At 37.6% G+C, this 27,481-nt stretch overlaps 1 protein-coding gene across 4 annotated transcripts in view; it reads right to left on the bottom strand.

Moving 5' to 3' along the window:
• Positions 1-27,481, bottom strand: part of GRM7 (glutamate metabotropic receptor 7) — a 933,157-nt gene that overhangs the window by 600,221 nt on the left and 305,455 nt on the right. For 3 of the 4 annotated variants that reach the window (XM_037019391.2, XM_037019392.2, XM_073230965.1), the window contains exon 2: positions 6,446-6,662. In XM_037019391.2, the coding sequence (XP_036875286.1) occupies positions 6,446-6,662 (217 nt within the window). The remainder of the gene's footprint in view (positions 1-6,445; positions 6,663-27,481) is intronic. The other variant, XM_073230966.1, reaches the window with a different exon arrangement.

Raw genomic sequence — 27,481 nt, 5'->3', positions numbered from 1 at the left:
TCTCTTATATTATTAATAGACTTTTAAAATTCAATGTGCATTCATTGAGCCTAATCTATTTTGGACACTATCCTGTGTAAAGAGTATTGAAAGTCAAATGCAACATAAAGCCTGTCCTCACTAATCTTACATTCAAATGGGAGAGGATAGTTAGATTACAATGATTATGGTGACATGGAACAAATTCAATGACACAGAGTCATCAAGGTGTTATGGAACCCACAGCAGTGACACTCTCAATTTTATTAATGAAGGTAAAAGCCAAACAATTGAAGTCTGTGTAGATCGAGTCTAAAAATAATTTATGTAAATTATGCTGGATAATTTACAGAATCACTGGGGAAGCCTGGGAACCAGTTGTAAAATGAGTCAAAACAAAGGCTGACTAGACTGTCCCCATCAAAACCAAACAGAAGAAGTACCACAGAAGCAAGAACATGCTGCTGCCCTTCCCAGAAATGGGAAGTCGGAGACTGTCCTACAGCTGCCAGCCCATGCCAGAGAGCCCACATACCCCTGGAACACGGATATTACTCCACTACTGTCAACAAACAGGGGGTGCTATTTCTCCTGCTTCTCTGTCCTGAGTTTGCGATTCATCTACAGTGGGTAGGTCTGATCAGTCAGTACCGGGTTATGTGGCTGTGTCCTGGCCTTAAGGTAGGCTGAAACATGAATATCTAGCCCCTTTAGGTCTACAGTGATATGAAGGCTTGGTGTCTCATCAAAATTTGTGAACTTAATCATTCTCTATGAATGCATTCACAGCGATGGACTTAAAATTGTTGTGCTGTTAAAAAAGACAGACATACACATCACAATTCTAAAAGGGACTATGAGGGAAGACTAAGTCAGGGGTAGCTTTTTCCAAGGTGTTATGCTTTGAAAAATAAATTGGAGTTAGCTGGAAGGCCAGGCAGAAAGCAAAGCATTTGCAAAAGTAAAGAATATCCTGAGGTCCCCAGAAGGTTGACTGGGGTGGGGTAAAGAGCATATTTATGGGATCTTGAGATGAGAATGAAAGAGGCTTGGGGTAGAATGGGGATGACGTGGGTGGTTAAATCAGACACTAGATCAGAAAGGACTTAGATTCCAAGCTAGATATCTTTTACTTAATCTTCTGAGGAAAGGGAAGCCAAGAACAACGAAATGGTTTCATTTGTTTTTTAGAAAGATTATCATCATAGCTGAATGGATACTATATTAGAGGAGCTAATCGGGAGGCAGGGAAAACTGCAGCTCTGAATCACAGTGAAGCAAATGTGCCCAGAGACAAAGTAAAGGTGAGGATGGGGGTCCAGAAATAAACCGTAAGGCCTCTTCTTGAAGCTTAGTTTTTTTAGCACAGCTAAAATGAAATGACATTATGAGAGTTTTTATGAATTTGTATTTAGCTATCAAATCCCTGAATGTTTACTACCCATATTTAAACTGGGACCACTGAATACTGATTAAGACTTCAAATAGATACTAAAATATCTCAGTTTTAGACATTCACCATGACACAGAGAGAAACGTATAACCAAACATGGGATAATCCTCAAATTCAATGTAGATGGTGGTATTGGGGATTAATTTGTTGTGTTATACTGCTGTAAGTTTTGCGCAGGGATGGTAAGAAGAAAGAATGGAATAGATTCAGGGTGAGAGCAACTCAAATAACAGGTCTAGGATATAATTTTTTGAGACTCACAAGCCACAAAATTATATATCATAAATACTATATAAGTGCTTCCTCTACATGGCTTTATCTGTTTCCTAAAAGTCAAGGGATACAATTCTTCCTTCTTCTCTTAACAAATATTTACTGAATACTTTCTTTATGCTAAAAATTAAGCTACTGAATAGGGTCACAAGGCAAAGTCCTTGGCCTCACAGAGGTTAGAGTAAAGTAGGGAAAATTAACAAGAAACACATACAACCAAAGAAAACATTGCATCTACGAAGGAGAGAGAAGCAGAGAATCCTACAAAGAGAATAGAATTCCTTAATCAGCAAATGCAACTCGTTCCTAAGGTCTGAAAACCTGAGGGCAGATTAATAATTACTAATGGTCATCTAAGTCCTCAGCCAATTACTCTAGGGAAGAATATTCTACATCAAGATAAAGTATTTAATAAAGAAGATGTTCCACAGTTTACCTGAGTAATAATAATTACTTTATAGGACCAACTGAAATAACTATATTTCGATTGGAATGAGCTACCAAAAAGGAATGTTCAAATGTTCATTCAGGTTTTGTAAAGTTGACATGTATCATGATACAATGGCAGTAACAAATCATCTCTCTTTGTGTCATATTATGAAGAAATAATCATGGAATTCTCCTGAAAATTGATTGGTAAACTATGAAAGTCACATGCGATGTCCTTACTCTGATAATCTTTGAACCAAATTTGGTTCAAAAGATCTGGAATATGTAAGTGCCATATGATACCATAGCATTTACTCTTACTTTCACTGAGAAAGAGGGGTCCGTATGTGTAATTTAGGCTGTTTGGGTTATTTCATTGACCTGACCTTTAAAGCATGTTGGGAGTGCATATTCTCTCATTCTTTACATACTAAGCAATAAGCTGCTTTTGTTGATAGTGCACTCAAATAAACAGGGCAGTTCATGTAAATATAATGATTTTACAAAATCTTATTATCTGAGAAAATCAGGTTATAGTCCTTTCTGACAGTTCAACAAGGAGCAGCATCCAGGCATCTCTATATCTCCCATGACTATCATTAAGGTTTCCTCCGACAGCTTAGAGCAACCGTGTCCATATTTCATGTTCCAAACAGATTTTGTGGCCCCACACTGAAGGACGGCTTCTTTGCTCTGCCACTGTTGTTCTGATGTGTTCTCTCAGAGGAAAAGGAAGAGCTCACCCATGTTCTGTGACTATGTGCATGGCAGACATGCATCAGGCGCTGGGTTTACAAGTAGCCTCTGCTTCAGGAATAAAGTACATTTCAATCTAAACTAAATTTTGGAACTAAAGTATCCTGAAAAGGTAAAACTCTTACAGACATTTATAAAGGAGAAGAATCACAATCTTCAAAATCAAGTTGTTTAGAAAGAATGGAAGTACTTGTTCAAGTGCACCAGCACTACATAGAAACGGGACATACTGAGCTTATGTTCTCTCTCAATCTTTCTGTCTCTCACATACACACACACACAGACATAAACACCCACACACTACATGGGACACCATGAATAGCTTGCTTCCTTTTTTTTTAATGCTTCTTATATGATGAAAGCATATTAGTAATAGCAACTCGGCTATTATACATTATAAATATATATATGACCTTGTAGTTATAACTAACGGCAAATGTTGCCTATCACTCGGGTTATTTTCAAACTTTTCAAACTCAAACAATAATGCTGCTGATTTATAGGGAACTGGTGTGATGCACTAATGACCAGGTATTGTTGTGTGCTAAGTGCTTCCCTATATATTATCATATTTATTTTGTCAACCTGATGAAGCAGGCATCATTAATCTCATTCTCTACATGAGGAATCTGAAGACTGATTAATTAAGTCATGTAAGTTTTACTATACATAAGTAACAGAGCCTATTCCTCAAATCCATGTCTTTATGGTACCATCTCCCTGCCACACCAGTCCTCCTACACACATGGACTTGTATCTTTTTAAAGGGTGAGTTTCTAAAGTCATCAGGCAAGGGGAAAAAGTGAACATAAAAATTATCCTTGAAAATTCCCTAAAATTCCCTAAGCTTGCATACTTCCCAGAAATTCCAATAAAGCAATATTTTTTTTTCTTTTTGATGTTTCTGACTTAGAATATATTGCTGTTTCATTGACCGAACATCAGAGGAAGCTGTTGTATTTGTTTTAGAGATTGTTGTATATGAATATGTATCTCTATGCACTGGAGTCACCTTTCTGTTAGCAAGATGCTCACATTATGAGAGGTTCACAGAAATGAAACTGACTGAAGAAAAATGGAATCACGTTTCTCATCTCAGGTTTTCTCTAAGTAATACACACTCAGTAAGTAGATGTGCCACATACTACTTAAATTGTAGTTTCCCCATTTCATTTCTTTGTTTGGGGGGGGCGGTGGAGGCAGGGGTGCTTGCCATACAGAAGTTCACTTGTTCATGACATATATGCTATGGTTCCAATGAAAGGTACTATAAATGCATGTCAAACATCACAATACTTGTAGGAAAAGAACCGATCTGCAAGACATTACCTGAACCCTCAATATTTTCTTGCATTTTCCATAGCTGGCTTTTTAGTTACTCTCAACCTCAGATTCACAGTCTCAGATTGGAGGATTTCATCCAAAATGGCTGCAATGAGCCAATCTTTATTTTTGAGCTGGGCCACTTCAGTGTATGATTAGCTAAAATTATGAGTGGAGGAATTCAGACCACATTACAAGAGTTTTTCCTTCTTGTAAGTCACTAAACAGGAAACTGATATTACACCTGAAGTTTTCACCAAGTGACACCAGCCATAAGCAACTATGTGAAGCTCACCACTAACCTGTCTATGGAACATAGACTTCTATAAAAGACCCAGAGCAAACATTTGTCTTGATCCTATCCTTGAAAACATTCTCTTGATGGAATAATCAACAAGATCTTGACCTTATGAACACTGAAATTTTGTAACAAAATGGGTAGTGTTCTTTGTTTTGTCCAGTACAAAGTTCAACATTAAATTTGAGAACCATGTGCAGCAATTATGTAGAGTAAGATGGTAGATGAACTTTATCTCTGAGCTTTATCTTATTATTTTACCCATATTTTCTTTTCATCTTGTCCTATCTATTGGCTTTCATGATCATATTTTAGATACTTCTATAAGTAATCCTCTAAGCATTAATTTGGTCAAAGCAGGAGGAGTCAAAGAAACAAAGAAATACAAACATAGTTATCAACAATGAGTAGGTATTTCTTTGGAGATCAACAAAGTCCAGTGTTAATGAGTCCTATAAATCACAGCATGCATGCCACAAGGCCAGAGTTAGGATCTTTTTCCTAATCAGAACATTTCTAACTGAATTCTATTAGAAATGTTGCCCTTAGAATCACGGCCTCTGGGACCAGAGTTGTGAATGAGACAGATATCATCTCCTCTTAGAATCTAGGGAAAAAGACAGAAAACAACATCAAGTTATACTAAGATGTGATAAGAGCTATGGGAAAAGACACTAGGAATGCGGGCCAAGCCGACAGAACCAGGGAAGTTCTGTGGATGTGTTAATGTGAACCTAAAAACGTCATTTAGGATGAGACCCATCATTGACTTGGGACTATCTAGTCTGACGTAATCAGAGTAAGAGTATTTCAATCAGAAAGAGGAGTATGAGAATGACCCAGCTCTCCGATAAATTTTTGAAATTAAATCTAATCATGAGACATTGAATTAAAATCATGGGATGCACAAGCAAGTTCTGGCTCTCTTCTTTCAGTAACCGTGTGCAAATATACCATCTATATATAAAATAGTGCATATATGACTATGTGTGTAGTCTAACAGTCACATACAAAGCCACGTCTTCAGGATCTATGACCTCTTTCTTCATGAAAAGGACCACGTTGGTATTGCTTGATTGTCTGCTTTTTACTGAGTTGACTCTTCTGGTAAACAACAATTCAGATTAGATGAAATTCTTACAACCAAAGTGAGGACCTGACTTTACAAGAATATCCAAACATGCGTTTTTTTAAACATGTGCTTACTATACCCAATATTACCATATAGGGAGGCCTGAATATTTATTGTTAGGATTCTGAAGTGTGAAAACTTTTGCTCATTTTTCAAAATCTGCCCAATGGAAGCCAGCTGGCCAAATATTTGAACCCATTACTCCCATTTTGAGCTAAATAAACAAACATAAAAGAAACTTCTCCACATGCTAACTTAATAGAACTGTCTTTCTCAAAATAATCTAATGTTTCAAAGACTATTTGTTTAAATACATTCAACTGCCTGGATAATTTATTTAACTTTCTTTTGGCCAAGTCATTTAGTCATCACTGTCATTATTCTTCAAAGCAAAATGACTAAGTTCTCATAATTCTAAACAATCCTCCCCATTTTGGAGAGAGGCAGAGAGGAAGGGTATGAAGGGCACATTTAGCCACACTGTCTCTGTTTTACACATGCAGGCTGCAATCCACACTGTTATCCACTACACTGAAGTAAGGTTTCAATTTTAATACACATTTTCTTCTACTTATTCCACTAATACTTTAAGGGCCTTCAGTTACACTCTTTTGAAAACATTCTCTTCAAAAACAGCAAAGTGTTATAAATGAAGACTGAACAAATTTACTTCGCAGGCAATGCGGAATGTGAGTGGGGATTTGGTGGTGACCTGGAGTTTAATAAAGATCGACAAGAACCCTCCGAGCCACAGGTGTCGGGGGGTGGGGAAGTCAACTTCATCATTGCGATCTCTTCCTACCTGCCTCTTTGGAAATCTGCATGAAGGATTCCACACCTTTCTCTCCATAACTTCCTTCAGACGCGAGTGTAGACACGTAATTCCAGCCGAGGGCCTTTACAATGTCTACCATGGCCTGGGCTTGGAAGGAATCAGGTGGGACCACGCGAGAGAAGAAGTCATAACGCCGGTCGTCACTTAACTCAGGTGCCGTTGATGCATAACTAATCTGGGGGATCTGAAAAGACAAGAAAGCACCGCGTGAGAGCACACCATCAGGGTGGGAGAGACTCATTTACACTTACAAACATTTACTGAAAGCACAGGGCCTGGGCCCCAAAGAGGATATGTGTTTTGCCAAATTCTATGTACCTATAGACCACCTAAAGGAACCAACTGCTTCTTGACAGCATAAAAGCATCTCTTTTTGTGCCTTGGGCCCTTTGCTTTCTCTTCTTGGGAACTGGGAGTGAGAATGGTATGGGGATCACATGGGTCATGGTGTCTGTGGAAAAAGAATTCATAACCATTCTGGTTAACATTTTGAATCAAATTTTACTCCTTAGAAACTGACTGAAACAAAAACCACAACAGCCTAACTGGAGTGTGCACAGAGATTTGGGTTAGCTGGCAGCTCATGAATATCAGCGGATGTCATTAGTCCTCTAACACTGACTGAGTGTTGATCACCTGCTGGGAAGTATGTAAGCTAATTGCATCCAGTATTTCATTTATTCTTCACAAAAATGTGTGAAGTAGCTCAGTAACACCCTTAGGCCCAGGCAAGGGGATTCCCTGCCCCAAGGCTTTTACCACAGTGGTCCTTGCATGTTGGAGGGTATTCCTAAAATTTTCTAAGTTCCTCTTTGGGTACTGGGAAAGTGCTGGCAGTCCCGTCTGGGTGGAGCCCGCACAGGTCTCTGATTCCCATTTGTTTCCCTTTAGAGAATTCTCTGATCCTCTATCTCCCATGGAGCTAACCAGATATCCCACGGAGCTCTAAAACTTATGCTGATGGGGATCATCGTAGAGCCCCATAGCAGGATTCTGGTTCTAAGAGAGCAGCTTATTAGCAGATTGCTCCAGTTGGCTGATGCAGTGTTCATTTCTTCGGATCATGTGATATTGGGCTACCAGCACAGTCCTTCCCAGATGATTTTCGCCAGCTCAAATATACAGAAAGAGGCCCTGCAAAAAAATGTTTGCTTCAGACCCCAAATATCCTGAGGGAAGCCCTGGAGTACCCACAGGTGAGGAATCTGGCTTAGGACCTGATTTCAGGATCTCTGTGCTAGTTACTTTTACAATGCATTGTTCCCTAGTCCGATCTCCTTACACCAGCATGAAGCAGGCTATGATTGATACATTTTATCTACCTATAAAAATGACAAACTCCAACAAAATGCTGTTCACACACTCTCGCAGGACTTACTTCTGCTTTATCAAGTATCTAAAGGCCAGTTTTTATCTTGGCTCAACAGTAAACTCATTGCCCCCACAGATGCCAAAGCAACACTCAGGTCGACTCTTTGAGGCCTGAAAATTCTACTCAATATTGACCTATTTTTCTCTGCTTCCAGTGCAGTTTGCCAAAGTATATAACCATATACCACCATGTAAAGCTGCACCACTCCTGTAAAGCTCATTTCTCTGCTAACATTTCTAGGTAAGCATTATAGTCAGGTCATAGGGTGCTGATGTAGACGATGCACCATCTTCCATGCCACCCATCTCTGGGGCAGATCAGCTTTCTGACCGCTGGGAGCAGGCTCTCTGTACCCGACTCAAAGCCCAGAGTCAGGGAGAGAAAGCCTCAGTCTCCTGACGCATCTCTGGCTGAGCAACTCCTCTGCTATAGGGCCCACGAGTGGCACTGGAAATTAAAAGGGACTTGGTATTGACAAGATCTGGAATCAAAGCCTGATGTTTCTGCTAGTAGTGTTTACTTGAGAAGTTATTTTACATCAGTGAATCATCTAAAAGAATATTTTGAGTGATGAGAATAGTGACTGTGTTTAGCATGCTGCCTATGATAGCATGTTGCTTTATACATAGGGGTAAAGATAATCAAAATAGAAAACACTATGAGTTTCCTTCCTAAGTTTACCCATTCCCTGTGTTTGATTTTCCAAGTTCTCTGTGATGTATTATCACAAAAACTCTCCTAAGGTAAGTTTTTTATATATTCCTATCATTATTGTTTTAGAAATAGTATCTACTAATTATCCAAATGTTTATTATGCATCAGTCATGCTGTAAAATATATTACATAAAATGCAACCTAATATGTCGTATTATGCTGTAGATAAGTTCTCTTGTATGCATTACCTTGTCTAACCATCAGTAAATATTCCTTTACAGTGCCGTACTGTATTAAACTATACTATTATTAACTTGTTTTACAAAAGAGGACATTGAGACTTGCAAGTGGAATATGGCCTTGACTCAAGTCACAGAAGTTGTGAAAGAACAGTACCCAAACCTACAACTGCCCTATGTAAACTTCTAGACTCTTACCTATGATACTTTGCTGAATTCTTGTGAAAAAATTATAATATGAAGAATAAAGGAAGGAAGGGCAGCAGATTACCAGAGTATGCAGGCCAGGTTCTGCCCACAGCACTGACTACGGATGGAGCCACTAAAAGTTATTTTACTGATCACTCTCAGACTGTTGTTCAAACATTTTATTTAAACGCCTTGTTAAAGCTTATGCAAATATCTTAATGGAATGAGCTCTCTTGGTTTCATTTATAGTTCTGAAGTTATAAATTTTAGGTAAAGAAAATAACTGAATAAAGGCTTTGGGTAAAAAAATAAAAGAAAAGAAAGGAGGGGGGAAGGGGGCTGAGAGAGAGAGAGAAGAAAAGTGGGAGAGACTTTTTCTTAAAAGAAATAAACAGGAAAGAAGCCAAGCATGTCAATACAATTCCATCCATTTAATCTTGAGGAAATGCAAAAGCTTCGTGCTGTTGCACAAATGCCTTTGCCACCCAAATCCCTTTCTACCTTTGAATGAGTGCTAATAAAGATACATCCAGACCTCTGCTTGAATGTGCATTTATGTAGCTGCTGTAAAACATCGGAATTGTGAAGTGTCCCAAATGCAAATGCATTTTCTAAACTGTGCCCAAATTTTAGGAGCAAAAATGCTGGTGAAACAGGTTTTTTTCCTCACTTTCATGCACCCTTTGAAAATGGTTGCTTATCTGTGGTCTATCCTTTCCGTTATACACAAGAAACATCTCCTGGCTTATTGCGTATGTCCCTTTGGGGTTGTGCACACATCTTATATCCAGGGGTACTTATTTATACATTATGCATATAATGATGCTAGACTAAGAAATGAAAGATGAAATAGATTTCATTTCTGAGATAAAAATATGGCTGTATAAGGATATCACTCCTAGCAGTAAGAGATGAAGTACTGCCAGGATTTATGTGACTTAGGAAATGTGATGCTGCATACTTACTGGCTATTATGCTGCATATTTAGTTACTTGTTTTCAAACTAATGGTTGAGCCGACATAGTAATGATTTTGAAGTGTGTGTTTTAACTGGTACTACAACTGATCAAATTATCATTAGTCATTTTTAGTGATTAACTTCCACACTTCCCTTGCTAACTAGCTATATTCTTCCTCTTTCTGCTACTGAAACCCTCCCTCATGCCAGTCTTCTCTGGAAATACAGAACTGGTTTTTTGATGAAGATAGTTTAATGTAATAACACAGTGGCTATATAAAAATAGATATCCCATCTCTCTTTGAGCCTTCTTTTCTCCAATTTAAAAACTAAAACACTTATCAAGCTGAAAACTTCTGTACAGCAAAGGGGACACCATCAATAGAACAAAAAGGCACCCTACAGTATGGGAGAATATATTCATAAATGAGAGATCCGATAAAGGGTTGACATCCAAAATATATAAAGAGCTCACGCACCTCAACAAACAAAAAGTGAATAATCCAATTAAAAAATGGGCAGAGGAGCTGAACAGTTCTCCAAAGAAGAAATTCAGATGGCCAACTGGCACATGAAAAGATGCTCCACATTGCTAGTCATCAGAGAAATGCAAATTAAAACCACAGTGAGATATCATGTCACACCAGTAAGGATCGCCACCATCCAAAAGACAAACAACAACAAATGTTGGCAAGGTTGTGGAGAAAGGGGAACCCTCCTACACAGCTGGTGGGAATGTAAATTAGTTCAACCATTGTGGAAAGCAGTATGGAGGTTCCTCAAAAAGCTCAAAATAGAAATACCATTTGACCCAGGAATTCCACTCCTAGGAATTTACCCTAAGAATGCAACAGCCCAGTTTGAAAAAGACAGATGCACCCCTATGTTTATTGCTGCACTATTTACAATAGCCAAGAAATGGAAGCAACCTAAGTGTCCATCAATAGATGAATGGATATAGAAGATATGGTACATATACACAAAGGAATATTATTCACCCATTAGAAGAAAACAAATCCTACCCTTTGCAACAACATGGATGGAGCTAGAGGGTATTATGCTCAGTAAAATAAGCCAGGCAGAGAAAGACAAGTACCAAATGATTTCCCTCATTTGTGGAATATAAGAACAAAGGAAAAACTGAAGGAACAAAAGAGCAGCAGAATCACAGAACCCAAGAATGGACTAACAGTTACAAAAGGGAAAGGGACTGGGAGGATAGGTGGGAAGGGAGGGAGAAGGGTGGGGAAAAAAAAAGGAGGCCTTACAATTAGCATGTATAATGTGTGTGTGGGGGCATGGGGAGCGCTATGCAAGACAGAGAAGACAAGTAGTGATTTTACAGTATCTTACTATGCTGATGGAGAGTGACTAATGGGGTATGTTGGGGGGACTTGGTGAAGGGGGGAGTCTAGTAAATATAATGTTCCTCATGTGATTATAGATTAATGATACCAAAGAAAAAAAAAACTAAAACACTTTATCATAGGACTAAATTTTGATTGTATTATTGTTTACTCCTACATCCTAAACATTTGCCTATCACACAAACATGGTTTTGTTAATGATTTGAATATCAAATAGGATTAATAACATCTATAATCTATTTGTTTTGAATGGGTTTATACTTTTTCTTAGAAAATTAACATGTATTATTTATGAAAAATAGAGAAAAGAAAATGACTTTAATGCCTTGAACTCTGTTAACCAGTTTCTTATACCATTTTTGATTTTTGTGTGTGTATGTGGTAAACTATATATTATTAATTATGAAAACAAGTCTTAATCTATTCTTTGTTTCCTTTTCCCCTTTATTTTTCTCTTTCTGATTGGCATATTATTGTACTAAGCTAAACCTAATTTAAACCTAGCTTCATTGTTAAATGTTTAAACATTTTTTAAGTTTTTACTATCATTAGCAGTAAAAAAATAAATGAATAGATCCTTAGACTTAATTCAACTCTTTGTTGACATCCATGAGTATGTTTTTAGAATAGTGTTCAAGCTCCTCCCCCACCAAATTGACAGAAATGGAATTTTACATTTAAACAATTCCCTATATGGAAATTACTTGGGGTTGTTAAATAAGGTAGACCAACAATCTATCTTTTTCTCAAATGGTTAACCACTTGCCCCAACACCATATTTTACATAATTATTCATTCTTTGCTGATAGGAAAGACCATCTCTTGTAATACACTAAATACTTCAATATCCTTGGGTCTTTGGGGTATATTCTCTACTATTCCACTTTTCTGTCTTCTGAGTCTCGGGCCAGTGTTTTACTATTATAGTTCTTATAAACTTAAGGCTATTTTAGGGCTATCTTAACTGGAACTTATTCTCTCTGTTCTTAACTGTCTCTTAACTGTTCTTTGAAGTCTTATTATTTTTCTTTTGAAGAAAAATGACCATGGGTAATCACGTTTAATTTTCCAGCTGAACTTTAGTATATTTATTTTTCAATTCATAATAAAGTTCCATTAAGATTTTGATGAGAAATATATTTATAAATTAATTTGGAGACAATTGATAATTTACAGTCTTTTCTTTTCCCATATGGGAAAATATCTATTTCATCTATTCTATTATTCATTCGTTTCTTTTAGTAAGAATTTACAATTGTCTCCAAATAGGCCATCCATACTGTTAACTTTATTTCTAGATAATGTTAACTTTATTTCTAGATAATTGCTATTTTATTGCATTATGAATGATATAAAATTTAATTTTTTTTCTATTTATCTCTGGTATATAGGAATCTATTAATTTTCTATATATTTACTTTGTGACTTATAACCTTGTTAAAATTCTTATTAGTTCTAATAGCTTTCAGTGCATTTTCTTGGAATTTCCAGGTAAGCAAATCATATTATGAAAATTCACTTAGTTTTCTTTTCTAAATACATCAGCTAGAATTTCCAGGAAAATAAGAATGATAGTGGTGAAAATAGCTTTGTCTGTTCCTATTTCTCAATAGTGAGCATTTAAAACCAAGTTATTCTCATTTCCTATCATAAAAATATATAGTCAAATAAAGAATTAAGATTATCAGTTAATATTTTATTTTTCCAAAATACGTTCTTAGCTAGAACTCATAGTTTTGGTGTTGGGGTTGTTTGCAGAGTCGAAGAATGAACTTAGTAAACACCCGAGATAGTAGAGCCAGGACAGAGGCTTTTTACTGAGAGATACAGTGAGAGGACAGAGCTCTTGGCTCATGCCAGGAGGGGACATGAGAGTCCGTGGTGGTGCGTTGTCTAGGGAATTTATTGGCAGTTGAGAGACAAATGGCTAGGGATGCAGACCTGCTAAAAGGTCCCCAAATGTTTATCTTTGAAGAAACACTAAGTTTCTTATCAGTCTTCTGGATTATTTTGCAGAGTTAACACAGGAAATTTACTTCTCTGACTGTTTCCCAGAATAGCAACTTCTTGGTTTGGGAGTATATTTATAAAGACAGCCTCTCCTGCTCCCAGGATGGCCTGGGTTATCATCTGTTTGCTAAAGAGTAAGTTAAGAATCTTACTTCTTAACTTCCTGGGTGTTAAAACACAATCTTATCTTTAAGGTGGAATCCTTCCTGCCTTTTACTATGTTGTTTACAGCTGGGCCTGCATGCTATATTAATTGCCCAGGTTATATATTACTTAATTAGGGCTGGAGGGGGGAAAGCAGTGTTTCGGCAAAATTAAAGAAGATAAGCTGGGCCTTTTAGCAGGTTAAAGTAAATTTTACAATAGCCTCATTTAATTCACACAATGAAGACATGGGCTATACTGAGGTATTTTCTTATCTGGTGGATGTTCAAACATTCCAGGCCAAGTTACTCCTGGCTTTAAGTTTTAACTAATCTTCACTGAAGAATGCTTACATTCTTAGTTTGATATTTTACTTTAGAGAATTAATGTGACTCTAATTTTGCTTAATTGTTTAATACGGAGTTTTGGTAGGGGTCTTTTTCCAGAGGCCCTTACCCTACTCTGACTACACCCACGGTCCATGTCTCAGTTTTATGAATGCCTTCAAATTGTGGAAAAAAATAGTCCCCTCTACCAAGTCTGTTTTTCAGAGACAATCTCATTTTCTCCAATTATTTCTCTAAAGATATGAATGAGGTGACACTGATTCCAGATGGTGAAAATGAATGAAAACTAATTTCAAGTAATCAAGTTTCTGAGACAGAGCAGTTCTCATACCTCAAAGTTATTTAAATTTTATGTAGAGGTTAACTTATCTGACCCTATTTTTAAACACGGAATAAAAACAGCAATAAAAGCCATCACTCCTCTAATCACCACTCTTGACATCCATGAGTATGTTTTTTAGGATACTGGTCAAGCTCCTCCCCCACCAAAGTATTAACCTTTAAAATATTTTTGCATTTTGAAGGTCCTAAGATTTCCTGTAAATCTAGGATAAACAAGGCTGGGGGAAATTTTTTCAAGAATAATTAAATAGGACATTTAAATAGCTTACATTTCCTACATCTTGTAAAAACTTTCAAGTCATCAGTATTCACATCTTACTGATCAATACAGTCGACTACGGTGACCGAATTCTTTTGGGGGACTGAAAGAATAATCAAATTGAATTATATCCAATCAGTAGCACACTCCAATCACCAGGAGGCGCTCAAGTTTCTCCCCTAACCATTAATGTTTACCCAAGAAAGCAGGAGTTTGTAGGAAGTTCAGTTGGTGAGAAAACTGTAGTTTTCTTTGGTAACAAGTGCCACAATTTGTATAACTATCTGAGCATTGTTTTCTCCTTTCCTGGAGGGCACTCACCCTGATGGGGGGCAAGGATCTTGCTCATCATCATATCACCACTGGATACCACAGTGTCCAGGATGCAATAGGTACCTGATTAGTACTTGTTGAATGAAGGAGTAAACCATTAAAGGAATGAATGCAATACAGGTATCCAGTGCTTTCTGGAAGTTTGCAATATGTCATTGCACTTTTACAAAAGACCTATGTTACTACCAGTTTTTGCTAAGTGAAAGAAATCTGAAGAGGATTTTCACTTTTATGAACAAAGGTGAAAAGAAAAAGTTGTGTGGCATCACCAACCTCCTTCCAAGGAGCCACACTCAGCATCTCAGTGGCAAGCCACCATCGCTGTGAACAGTGTCTGCAAGTTTCTGCGCTTTTCTTAAATTTGTTTTGTATACCCTTTAGCAAGATGCATCTGAAGGTATCAAAAAAGCCCAAGAGAGCTTATTTTTGGGGGAATGCAACACTCAAAAACATATAAATTAATGGTAATTGCTTCAAGACTTTTTGCCATTTCAGTTTACCAAAGATTTCAAAGGAACACTTTGCTGTTGGACAGCAAGGGACACCTGTCATCCTAAGAGAAGAGAGTCCTTCATGCCATAGGTTTCGTGCAGTTTTAGGGACCCATAGCACTTGGGAGTTATCCATGTGCTGGGCTAGCCTGCTGGCAAGCAGCTTTGAGCATGGTAGGAAACTCTTTCTCTCGCCCTTTCTTTTCCTCAGCACACTGGCATTTCCTTCCACACCACTGGAATGTAAGACAAGCTGACACTGGAGAGGGGTTCGAAGGTAAAGAGTCTAGGGAGTCATTTAGACTCCTCCCTCTGTTCTTTCTTTGAGGCCTGAGACCTGACACTTACAAGTAACATATACCAAAGTGTCAAGGGCTCAGTCGAATTCTTCAAGACTTACTTGACTTTACCATTTTAAACAGGTGATACTGTCCTGCTGTTTCCTTAGCTATTCTGCCCTCCAGAACAAGATTTGGCTGTCAGATGCAAGGAGGAACTGGTTTTGGGGGTCCCAGGTCCTTGGCTCTAGTTAAATGCCTTTATGGTATCTGAATTCTATCTGGGCTCTGTGATATATCTTGATGTATTCCAGGCTCCTGTTAGCAAGATGTGTCCTAAGGTATCAGAAAAGACTAAGAGAGCTTACTTCAGGGGTCTGGAACACTCAAAAATATTGATTGGAAATTTAATAGTATATTGCCAATATCTAATCAAAATAGAAAAAAAAATTAAAGGAATATATCAAGTCTACAGAAAATAATTCTATATCATTTCTAATACACATAAAATCAGATGAGTTTATGTTGTCTTTTTACTTTCCTAGTGTTGACTGCATTGAACTCCTCTAAATTTAATTTTATCCCATAATATTTCAAAGACAAAATGCTACTGGGCAAAGAGATCTCTTGGGCTTGGAAACACACCTCTTCAGGAATCATCTTAGTATCAACATCCATTAAAATAACTGAAAATGTAGGGTCCAGGTGTGGCTTAGATTACATTAATATATATTTTTCAATCCAGATTGCCATCTCTATTCCAACACAAACTTGATTTTCACCAAAGCAAATTCCTGAATATGTGTTAAAAGATCACCGAATTCCTTAGGGGCAGAGACAACCACACCAAGAAGCGAATATCCAACCAAGAGATTTATTTAGCAGTGGTGAGGTGGCTGCCTGCAAGAGTGAAAGAGCAGAAGCACAGGCTGGGGAGCTTTGGCTTATATATCCTATTAAGGCACTTGGCATGAGCTGATTGGTTATGGATTCACTGGGGTCAGCTGGCGGGACTTTATTGGTCTGCGTCACAGAGATTATTTTTTGTCATGAGTGGGAAGCTGAACCTAATCTTGGGAAACTGAAACCTAACGGTCGCCATCTTAGGTCGAGGAGTGTGGGGGTCGGTCACCATTTTGACTGACGTGTAAAAATGAATAAAATGTTTCATTTATTTAGGAAAAAATGAAAGATCTGAGTTTGATGACATGTATTTTTAGCTTCTTCCTCTTTATAAGGGGAGGAGGTGTCTATGACAAGATCATCTGGGAACTTCTTATTTTTGGAAAGGTGAATGATGTTTATGGTCCCATGTGTCTAGACAATTTTGCACACTTAGGAGAGGTGATACCAAATGTACTAACACGCGGTGCAGAGGCTGGTTCCACAAAACTTGTAAAAGGCAATTTTTGGAAGTATCATGTGCAATTAAGACAATGCTTCAGTGTACCTGTGGAGATATTAATGAACTCCCAGTGGGACATTATTAAGTTCACCGTTTGCAGTAATTTCACTCTTAGTTCTTTTTAAGCTTTATTGATATGGATCCCCCCAAAAAAGGGAAAATGGTTGAATAACCCTTTCAGGCTTATTCTTTGAAGCATCATTTTCTTCAATATATTCTTTTACCTAGATAACATCTCTCTCTCTGCTCATGTTTGGAAGGTTGAAATTCCATTAGGACTTTTGGTCATATTTATTTATTGCAAAGTACTGAGTAATGACTAATTATTTTCAATTAGTTTAAAAGCTGGAGTCTCACTCAACTTCTAATTATGCATCACAGAGATGATCATTCATTGAAATTCTCTTTCCTTCTCCTTTCATTTCTTTAATTGCATAACATCAAACACTTTCAAAAACCTGTGAGTGGTTATCACCATTTTCTTGAGAACCAAGCAGTTCTATATATGAACTGCAAGTCAAATTCGTATATGTTTCCAAGAATGTTGTTTGTTACTGTTTTTATTATTGTGGTTTTATTAAGTCTTTCTATATACTGGGCTGTTGGATGTATGATACTTTATATATATAATCTCATGAATTTTTGCAACAACCTACAGTAGGTACACATATCATTGTCATGAATATGTGGTTTTTGCCCTCCTTACCTCTAAGTTCCTGTCATACACACAGAGATGACTGTACTTCAGGATCTGGATGTTGGCATGTGACACAATTTGACCAATTAGAATGCAGGATTCCTTTAGCCACATGATTGACACAAGGGGAATCACATGATCTGATCTAGACCACATTAGCAAGTGAGATGCAATATTTAGGTGTGGTCAGAATTCACAGACAAAAGAAATATTTTTCTTACTGAAATGTCTGAGAAGAAATAACATAAGGCTGTGTTATGGAAGACAGTGATAATGATGGTGATCATGATGAATTTGCTGGGGGAAGGTGGGGAAAACTGAGTATCTTACATATAGTTGGAAACGTTAGGAACAGGGCTGGAGATGAGCTGTCACTTAGAATTTGTCTATTCCATTTCTTACGAAATAAGGAAATCAGGATAAAGCTGAGCCTTTTAGATGGTTAACAGCAGCCAAAACGGCTACCACACATGGAGCTCCCATCAAGCTGGAAAACACTCCAGAGTTATTTCTCTATCCTTATAATGGGACTACTCATATGAGCCCAAGCTATATCACAGGGCAAAGGTGAAATATCTACAGAATGCAAATTTCATATGCCATACTCACATATAATGCTGTTTTGTCTGTTGCTATTTGCTTAGTTAGATATTCTAGTTATAAGTGTGAACATAGTACAAAACAGATTCTCTGAAGCCTTCTGTAAATTGGAGAGAAACCTCTGCCCACATCTCTACAGCATTCAGTGACAAAGTACAACAGAAATCTTTCCCTCTCAACATGGCACACAGAAATCATCAGCATACACTTTACTAGAGGAATGGAGAGAAGAAAAGGGGGGAATTGATTTTAATGACCTTTTAGGGTCCTTCCTACTCTTACACGTCTATGTATTATCTCTGGCCAGTATCCCTGTATCCCTGTAACAGTCATGTTTAAAAACAAAAAGTAACCAAAGTAATTGTTTTCTAATATTTTTGATATTAGATCTGATCCTAGTTTTTTTCAGGGCCCAAGGGCCAGAGTCTCATGCCTAGAGATTTTACTTACCAAGCGCAGCTGACTTTTGAAGTATTCTGCCAACAGCATAAATGCCAAATATCTGTACAGTAGGGTTCACCTACCATGTAATATTGATGGCCGGGGTCAGGTAACTCTTTGCTATGGAGGTAGAGGGGCCAATCTGCACCTGGCCTCTGGCACTAGGTGGTGAGTGTCACAACCAAAAATGACTGCTGACAATGCAAAACACCCCCATGTATGCGTGCTGGGGACGGGCAGTGCAAAACTGCCAAGTTGAGAACCACGGGGCTAGAGTTTGTACAAAGCAAGACTGAAGTCATAACACTGTTGTCACAAAACGAACACAAGAGGAGCAGACATGGTTAATGTCTTACAGACTTTGTGCTTTACTTATTTTCCAATCTTTTCTAATTATCAAAGCTCTGTCTTCCTGTCACCTTCAATCATCTGGTCCCTCAGTAGAATACACAATGACTGGTGCTCCCAAAATGCTTAGTTCTTTATGCGAACACAGCTAGGAACTTCTTAAAGACTTTTTTTCAGGAGAAAATTAAGTTAATCCAAACTTATTTTCTCTCTGAGAACCACTGCCACCTTTTTAAGTACATCACAGTCCAGAAATCTTGATTAGGCAATATGGTTGAAAATGGAGTGTTATAGTTAATTGAATATTGCAGTAACTATATGCTGTGGTCTATGTGAATTCCAACATTCATAAAGGGAGAGCACAAATGCACTTAATGGAAATGCTAGTAAACGTGATGCAATCTTTGCTTAATGATCCAGAAGCCAAGTTTAGGGTCTGACGGGGCTGCAGATAAATTCTCATTGTATGAGGCCATAGATGTAGATGTCTTAGGAGGTGAAGTTAAATCTGTGCTGATCCTTTGATTCTATGAAAGAGGCTTAATTGACAAAATTCCTTACTTACTCTTTTTTTTCCCTTATTAAATGCAGGGGGAAGCTATGCTGTTTATTTCAGCTCTTCTATGGCTCACATTCAGAGTAAACAAGCATTTAGTGGCTATTTGTTAATTTAGAAAGGATGATTCATAAGATTTCTAGATGGCAAATAACTCCCCATCATTTAAATCAGAAAATATACATTACGAATGTATTTTTTAATTCATAAAATACAGGAACTTCAGATTATACTAATTAATGAGATAGACCAGTTTTAGAAGGTGTGCCAATCTAATAAATAAATATATACGTGTATACACACACCCACACATATATACACATAGATAAAGAGACAGAGTCCATGTTTAAAACAAAAGAGTTTCATAGTGGAATGACTTAGGGTAGTATGGTAAATAAGGGATGAGGTAAAATTTGAGCTAAGTGTAAAATATCATTTTAAAGGCTCCAGAAAGTCCTAAAGCACATACACATGTAAAATGTTCAAGTCAATTACAAAATATATCTGCAACCAAATTTATAATATTAGCCTTCATTCGATAGGGTAAATATATGTACTCTGTGGTACATTACACAGAGTGTCACAACCAAAAACTTCTGTTTTGTTTAGGCATGAAATACCTGTTTCATCTCTTTGCCTATTTAAATCCTAGTACTACTTTGAGATCCAGATTGACTATACGCGAAGGGATTTGGGGAATCCGCCGTGATTCTCTCCAGCTAAGCAGAGGGCCCTCTCTGCTCACTCCCCATCCCCCTTGCAGTTTGTTTCTCAGCTCCTACTTCCGCTTGAATCACCACCGTTTATAAGCTAGGCCACTGCTTAAGGAAAGAATGTCTAAGTGTTCTTTAATGTATCTTATCAGATGACACCATGTACACTGCAGGCCTAAACAAGTGTTGGAGTTTTATTGGTATCTGAACATCATAAGTGAGGATACCAATGTACTACTCAACTAATAATGACTTAGATAATACAATCACAGAATAAGTCTGGATACAGCTGGTTTCCAGATGGGCTTAGTGACTCAACAATGTCAGAACATTGGTTTTAATTTTCCGAAGTTTTGAATTCACAAGGTGGCTGCTAGTGCTCTAGGCAACATGCTTCACATGGCGTCATCAAGGGGGTGGGGGAGGCTCTGGCAGACAAAGGCTTCCTCTTCTTATCTATTTGGCTTTTGATCAAGAAGAATTTTTATTTTACCTGAAATGTTCCACTCCTCAACACATTTTCCTTACATCTCATTGACTAGAACTATGTCACACTATCATCCTTACTCCAAACACAGGAAAAAAATAAATAAGATTTCCAAAAATAAACAAGACTGGCTATGTGTCAACCTCTGGGGATAGATTCGTTGTTGCCAGAAGAAAGAAAACAAAATTTGAGTTCTCTTGGCAGGAAGGAAGGCAGGTAAATAAATTCTTACCTGGCAGACAAATAACTGTGTTCATCTCGTGGTAAATACGTAGTCAGCATTTGAAATGAACGTGAGTGTGGCATGGAAGAATTCCTTTTAAAATGCACAAATAACTGTATGAGTGCATTCATGCATTGTTACTCATCAAATAGGGGAATATAATACATGACTTTTTTTTTTTTTACGTGTTCATTTATTTATTTAGAACTTTTAAAAATTGGGATATGGTTGATATACAATATTGGTTTCAGATGTACAATGTAGTGATTTAATAATTATGTACATTACTAAATGCTCACCATGGTAAGTGTAGTTATCCTGTTACCATACCAAGATATAACAACATCTGTAGTTCTATGCTGTGCTTAAAGTGACCACTTGTTATTATATTTCAAGCATCTTTTTATTTGACGTGGGCAGATGTTCTGCACCTCCAATGGAATGTGTTCTCTCTTTCCCTACATAAAGAAAAAAAATCTGACATTTATTTTTCTGGTGTTGGTTGCGATTATCTGTCATTGCCCTGAAAATTCCTTTAGTGATCAGAGATGACACAGATCATAGGTTGTAACTAGTACAGCGTGTGTCAGTAAACCAGTAGGTTCATTAGCAAATATGGGAATGAATCCTTGGCTTCCTTATCCTCCACAAAATGCATCAGCTAAATTATTTTGTTCCACTATTTCAAGTGAATAGATTGAGCCTTATTATTATTACTAAAAATATTAATAGTAATACATGACTTTTACAAAGTATATTTGATCCACAATCCATTTTCCCTAGAATCTTTATTTTAGCCTTATATGATTTTTGTTCCCACAGAAGCCACTTTGGTGGTGGGAAGTGGTCTAAATCAAATACTAAAAGGTCACTAAGGGGAAAATAACTATTTAAAACTGGAAGGTTGGAGAATATATGACCAAGAGGTATTGTTTAAGCTAATTGAAGGACAGGAGGCAGATATTCCCTAGCAAAGAAGCAAAAGAAAGGCTTTTCTGAAAGAGAGAAGGTGAAAACAAATGCAGAGTAATTATAACATGGGTTCTTATGAAGAAAGTAGACAAACTTGTATGGCTGGAGGGTAGAATCCATAATTCCACTTGATTTACAGGTGGAGAAAAGGATAGGGCAAGATGATGAGCTAGAATTAATACCAATCTAAATTAATCCTGTTTCTCCTTCTCTTAAAACAATTATTTTTATAGACTAATAAAATACACAAAATCTTTCTAACATGCATTATTGCACTCTTGGAAGACTAGTTAGGCGGTACACAACCAAAATCCTGAGAGTTACTAAGTACCATGTACTCACAGTTTAGTGAATAAGAAGCTCCCTAACTCGGATGCCTGCAAACTAAACAGTGATTCAGTTAGAGACCGCGCCATTGATTCTCCAACAAGGTCTCTGTGACAAAAGGTTGCATGGCTTCATCAGGTATCTGAAGCCAGCTATTCCCTGCTGTTAGGGGAATGAGGAATTCACTGTTCACTCTTTTATTTTATTTTATTTTATTTATTTATTTTTATTTTGGTATCATTAATCTACAATTACATGAAGAACATTATGATTACTAGGCTTCCCCCTTCACCAAGTCCCCCGACCCCACATACCCCTTCACAGTCACTGCCTTCAGCGTAGTAAGATGCTGTAAAATCGCTACTTGTCTTCTCTGTGTTGCACAGCCCTCCCTGTGCCTCCCCACACACATTATACATGCTAATCACAATGTTCACTTTCTTTTTCCCCGCCCTTGTCCCTCCCTTACCACCCATCCTCTCCAGTCCCTTTCCCATTGGTAACTATTAGTCCATTCTTGAGTTCTGTGATTCTGCTGCTGTTTTGTTCCTTCAGTTTTCCTTTGTTCTTATACTCCACAGATGAGTGAAATCATTTGGTACTTGTCTTTCCCCACCTGGCTTATTTCACTGAGCATAATACCCTCTAGCTCCATCCATGTTGTTGCAAATGTAGGATCTGTTCTTTTCTTATGGCTGAATAATATTCCATTGTGTATATGTACTGCATCTTCTTTATCCATTCATCTACTGATGGACATTTAGGTTGCTACCATATCTTGGCTATTGTAAAAAGTGCTGCGATAAACACAGGGGTGCATCTGTCTTTTTCAAACTGGAGTCCTGCATTCTTAGGGGAAATTCCTAGAAGTGGAATTCCTGGGTCAAATGGTATTTCTATTTTGAGTTTTTTGAGGAACCTTCATACTGCTTTCCACAATGGTTGAACTAATTTACATTCCCACCAGCAGTGTAGGAGGGTTCCCCTTTCTCTACAGCGTCGCCAACATTTGTTGTTGTTTGTCTTTTCGATGATGGCGATCCTTACTGGTGTGAGGTGATATCTCATTGTGGTTTTAATTTGCATTTCTCTGATGATAAGTGATGTGGAGCATCTTTTCATGTGTCTGTTGGCCATCTGAATTTCTTCCTTAGAGAACTGTCTATTCAGCTCCTCTACCCATTTTTTAATTGGATTATTTGCTTTTTGTTTGTTGAGGTGTGTGAGCTCTTTATATATTTTGGATGTCAATCCTTTATCGGATCTGTCATTTTAGAATATATTCTCCCATACTGTAGGATACCTTTTTGTTCTATTGATGGTGTCCTTTACTGTACAGAAGCTTTTTAGCTTGATATAGTCCCACTTGTTCATTTTTGCCTTTGTTTCCCTTGCCTGGGGAGATATGTTCATGAAGAAGTCACTCATGTTTATGTCCATGAGATTTTTGCCTATGTTTTTTTCTAAGAGTTTTATGGTTTCATGACTTACATTCAAGTCTTTGATCCATTTTGAATTTACTTTTGTGTATGGGGATAGACAGTGATCCAGTTTCATTCTCTTACATGTAGCTGTCTAGTTTTGCCAGCACCATCTGTTGAAGAGACTGCCATTTCCCCATTGTATATCCATGGCTCCTTTATTGTATATTAATTGGCCATATATGTTTGGGTTAATGTTTGGAGTCTCTATTCTGTTCCACTGGTCTGTGGCTCTGTTCTTGTGTCAGTACCAAATTGTCTTGATTACTGTGGCTTTGTAGTAGAGCTTGAAGTTGGGGAGCAAGATCCACCCCACTTTATTCTTCCTTCTCAGGATTGCTTTGGCTATTTGGGGTCTTTGGTTGTTCCATATGAATTTTTGAACTATTTGTTCCAGTTCATTGAAGAATGCTGTTGGTAATTTGATAGGGATTGCATCGAATCTGTATATTGCTTTGGGCAGGATGGCCATTTTGACGATATTAATTCTTCCTAGCCAGGAGCATGGGATGAGTTTCCATTTGTTAGTGTCCTCTTTAATTTCTCTTAAGAGTGTCTTGTAGTTTTCAGGGTATAGGTCTTTCACTTCCTTGGTTAGGTTTATTCCTAGGTATTTTATTCTTTTTGATGCTATTGTGAATGGAATTGTTTTCCTGATTTCTCTTTCTATTAGTTCATTGTTAGTATATAGGAAAGCTACAGATTTCTGTGTGTTAATTTTGTATCCTGCAACTTTGCTCAATTCCGATATTAGTTCTAGTAATTTTGGAGTGGAATCTTTAGGGTTTTTTATGTACAATATCATGTCATCTGCAAATAGTGACAGTTTGACTTCTTCTTTACCAACCTGGATTCCTTGTATTTCTTTGTTTTGTCTGATTGCCATGGCTAGGACCTACAGTACTATGTTGAATAACAGTGGGGAGAGTGGGCATCCCTGTCTGGTTCCCGATCTCAGAGGAAAAGCTTTCAGCTTCTCGCTGTTCAGTATAATGCTGGCTGTGGGTTTATCACATATGGCCTTTATTATGTTGAGGTACTTGCCCTCTATGACCATTTTGTTGAGAGTTTTTATCATGAATGGATGTTGAATTTTGTTGAATGCTTTTTCAGCATCTATGGAGATGATCATGTGGTTTTTGTCCTTTTTGTTGATGTGGTGGTTAATGTTAATGGATTTTCAAATGTTGTACCATCCTTGCATCCCTGGGATGAATCCCACTTGGTCATGGTGTATGATCCTTTTGATGTATTTTTGAATTTGGTTTGCTAATATTTTGTTGAGTATTTTTGAATCTATGTTCATCAGGGATATTGGTCTGTAGTTTTCTTTTTTGGTGGGGTCTTTGCCTAGTTTTGGTATTAGGGTGATGTTGGCTTCATAGAATGAGTTTGCGAGTATTCCCTCCTCTTCTATTTTTTGGAAAACTTTAAGGAGAATGGGTATTATGTCTTCTCTGTATGTCTGATAAAATTCTGAGGTAAATCCATCTGCTCTAGGGGTTTTGTTCTTGGGTAGTTTTTTGATTACCACTTCAATTTCGTTGCTGGTAATTGGTCTGTTTAGATTTTCTGTTTCTTTCTGGGTCAGTCTTGGAAGGTTGTATTTTTCTAGGAAGTTGTCCATTTCTCCTAGGTTTTCACTGTTCACTCTTTTAACAGAGATCTCCTGCCTGCAGATCACAGGTATTGGTAGAAACAAAACAGAGCATTTGTTTACTTTTCTCTCTCAGATGTTCTCCCTAGTTCCTGGTTGAGTATAGAAGAGTAGAAAAGGGAAAACAAATGGTAAAGCTCTTAGAAGAGTAAAGTCTTAGCCAGAGGTCCAGAATGTTGGTGAAATTCATCCAAGGCTAATAAACCTTGATATTACTGTTGTAAAATATTTGATTAGACATTAAATAGTACAATAAATTGTAAGCTAGTGGAGCTTGTACTGGTTTCTGCATTCATATCCATCAATGGTCCAAACAGCCTCCTCTAGAAAAAGAAAATTATTTTGTCCATCTCTATTTTAGCTGCAGCTTTGGGTACCTGGAATGAGGAGATGGTTCCTTGGTTAAGTATGTATGTAAGAAAATACCTGCAAAGTTTCCAAAGTATTTTTCAGGCTGAAGTAGCCTGCTAAGTCCTCTGTCCTACATGTTGTTGGAAGTATTGATTCATTCTAGAGTTTACTACTTTTAATATTCCTTCTCTATATCCTGCAACTTCTACTATTCTATCAACTGCCACCATATCATCTTCCAATTACCATGATTATGTATATTTTACATGTAATTATATTTTAGGTTGACTGCTTCCTGTGGAGATTTAGGAGAAGAGAGAATGTCATCAATGGCAGCATCACAGCTGGATTTTAGCAACGTTGCTTCAGGAGAGATTTGAGATAGAGCTGCTGATCCTCTCCACAATGTATGGATTCCTGCTCCAGGCAAGGCTTGGCTAGAATTGGTGTTTTTTTCTCATTCTGATCTTGTTTAGATGTCAGCAAGGACAAGGTCTCTCAAATGGTCAAGGATAGGATGTTAAGTGCTGGTGGAGTCAGACCTCTACTTTTACAGGAAGTAGCATTACTCAGAAAGGGAAAATAATTTAGCCAAAGTCTGCCATAGCGTTACAGAGAAATGATTAGAATCTCATGTTTTCACTAGGTTCTAACAGAGATGTTTCCAAAAATCCATTCTAACTGTTCAGTCTCTCTGTATATTACATTTGAAAATTAGAAAGACTGATTTTGGTTTTTAAGCAATACTAATTATAAACTGGCTCGGCTGCAAAAATAGAAAACTCAAAATAACACTTGCTCAAAAATAAGTTTAATTCTCTCTCACATGCAATAAGTTGATAGGTAAATAGTCCAGAGCTGGCATGGCAGTCCCATCACCACCAGGGACCCAGGCTCTGTGTATTTCTCTGCTCTAACATCCTAGCATGTCAATTTCATCCTCAGTGCCACTTATGGTCCTAGTTGCTGCTGAAGCTCTGGCGACCATGGACTTGTGCCAAGTGGCAACAGGAGAGATGTGGAGAAAGGGACAAAGGGACATATTTTCCATTTGGATGAAGTCCCTCTCAGTTACCTTCCCACCTTCACACTCAACACTTTCACCTACATATCTTTGCCCAAAATAGTCCCATGGCCATACCTGGTTACAAGAAAAGATTTGAAAAATATAGTCTTTTAGCTATGTATACTGCCCAAATAAACACAGAGGTATACTCCTAAGGAAGAATAAGGAATAGAGAGAGTGCCCACCACCTGCCACAACCCTGAAGGATGGAGAAGCATTGGTGATGTGCATGTCTAGGCCAGGGGACTGGTAAGTAGATACAGTTGACAATTTAGGTCTGATTGAATCAATCTTTAAAATAATTGTGTAAAAGTCAAAAAAGACAAAGTTAGCAGCCAATAATTCCCTAATATGATATCAGCCATATGTTGACCATAGTTTATACCTGGCACTGAACTGCTTTGGTTTAATGGCATGGCCTGTGTAGCTTCCCAATTCTCTTCCTGGGAACATCCATGAAAATGCACTAAAGATGTTCACTCTTCTCCCACCCAAGACTCCTTTTGAAATGTCTTTAATATGGGCAATTTTCACTCAAAACACTTTTTTTCCCAACTTCAGCTTAAAGGCAGCTTTGTGACTGCCTGTGCTCATTGGGGTGAGGATTTTACAGCGTGTGTAACTGCTGAATCACTGTGCTGTATATTTGAAACCAACAGAAGACTGTGTATCAACTATACTTCAATATAAAAATAT

This window comes from Manis javanica, chromosome 3 (genome assembly GCF_040802235.1).
Source record: "Manis javanica isolate MJ-LG chromosome 3, MJ_LKY, whole genome shotgun sequence".
NCBI lineage: Eukaryota > Metazoa > Chordata > Mammalia > Pholidota > Manidae > Manis > Manis javanica.
The sequence above is the reverse complement of the archived record's forward strand: the minus strand, read 5'-3'. Positions and strand labels throughout refer to the sequence as shown.